This window comes from Austrofundulus limnaeus, unplaced genomic scaffold, assembly GCF_001266775.1.
Source record: "Austrofundulus limnaeus strain Quisiro unplaced genomic scaffold, Austrofundulus_limnaeus-1.0 Scaffold546, whole genome shotgun sequence".
Classification (NCBI taxonomy): Eukaryota; Metazoa; Chordata; class Actinopteri; order Cyprinodontiformes; family Rivulidae; genus Austrofundulus; species Austrofundulus limnaeus.
This window is the reverse complement of record NW_013952948.1, coordinates 44,432-46,019: the sequence shown is the minus strand read 5'-3', so window position 1 is coordinate 46,019 and position 1,588 is coordinate 44,432. Positions and strand designations below refer to the sequence as shown.

Genomic DNA, 1,588 nt, shown 5'->3' with positions numbered 1-1,588 from the left:
ATTTTGTCTTTATTTTTGTTAGAACAGAGAATCCTACGTCACATTTATATGTTGTTGTGAAAGGAATAAGAAGCAAAATACTTGCTTTACTTAAGGCAGGATATTCAGATGAGATGTTTGTCCAAAATGAGGACAACAACATGGATTTATGCTTTTTCTAAAGCATTAGATCACTTCTCAGCTGTAACATCTGTTTCTTCTTCAGGAGTTAGTCCTAACTCCAGCAGACATTCTGGACTTTCAAAGGCAAAGGGATTTTGAATCCACATTTTGCTGCTAAACATGTCATATTTCTCTCTTGGATAATGATGTTCAAAACTATCAATAAGTGTTACAAGTAGGGCTAGGTTAAAAAAAATCAATTTAATAGATCTGGATCGATTCTCGTTCAAATTTGGGAAGGTCAATTCATAAGTCACGAGATCGATTTTTTCCCCCATAGGTGTTGTGTGCGATGAAGCTGCACGTTATGTATGGGTATGTGTATATTTTTATATATGCCCTCCATGTATTTATCCATTTATTTTTCAGGTGAGTGGACGGATGTTGGGTGTGTGGTCCTGTGTTTTGTTGGTGTATATCTAATACACTTCTAATCGCTATTTCAGTCTTTCTATCTTTCTAATTACTTCTTTCTCTGTTTTTCTTTCTCTCTATTTTCTCTTCACAAAAAAAAAATCATAATGGTGTGGAGAGGATGGCTATAAGGGGAGAAGGGAGGCCATCCAAAAAGAAAAAAAAACATAATGGTGTGGAGAGGATGGCTATAAGGGGAGAAGGGAGGCCATCCAGAAAAAAAAGAACTCTTCCTTTGGAAAGTCAGCACACTTCCATGTGAAACAGTAGTGCTCCGCCCCCTGTCGCTGCACAGCTAATCAAACACTCACTGGTGATCCAGGGTTTGTTATTAGGGAAGCATCTCACTGTTCTACTGGGGATGCTGTTGTCCACACAGAAGTTTTTATAGTCAGTCACACACTCAGTCTGGTAAAGAGTCATCCTGTACGGCTTCTTCAGCTTCCTGTGACCACTTTCTCACAGTTCTGATAATTACAYGTTGTCTCTGAACAAGTAGTTTATAAACTGAACAAAACAAATCCAATGTCTTGTTTTCTCTGGTAGAGCAGCTGACTAATAAGTAAAAAGATGTAGCTGCTTCTTTTGTGTTGTTGGGTACAATGATATACATACCTCTACGATGGCGTCCACAGGACACGCCTCCTGACAGAAACCGCAGTAGATGCATTTAGTCATGTCGATGTCATAGCGAGTTGTCCTTCGGCTACCATCAGCTCTGGTCTCGGCCTCGATTGTAATGGCCTGGACACAAATGTTATAAAATGAAGGAAAATGTTCACAGTTTTATCTGCTGTTATCAACAACAACATTTTTACTCCAGTTTCTCATCAGAAACTGTTGGACTGGGCTGAGGATTGTTAACAACCTCACAATTCAATTCCAGTTTTTTGGGTCACAATTTTATTCAATTTAGGTTTGAATTGGTTTAAATTCAATTCAATATTATTTGATACCAATTTTCTAACAATAAGAAGTAAACACATAATTCATTAGAGCTACTGTGGATAGT

General features: G+C 37.9%; 1 protein-coding gene across 1 annotated transcript in view; it reads right to left on the bottom strand.

The window, feature by feature from the left end:
* LOC106530678 (NADH dehydrogenase [ubiquinone] iron-sulfur protein 8, mitochondrial) overlaps positions 1-1,588 on the bottom strand; it is a gene marked incomplete at its 5' end in the record, with an annotated part of 25,246 nt that overhangs the window by 4,481 nt on the left and 19,177 nt on the right. The window contains 1 exon segment of the mRNA XM_014026348.1: positions 1,192-1,359. Within this exon segment, the coding sequence (XP_013881802.1) occupies positions 1,192-1,359 (168 nt within the window).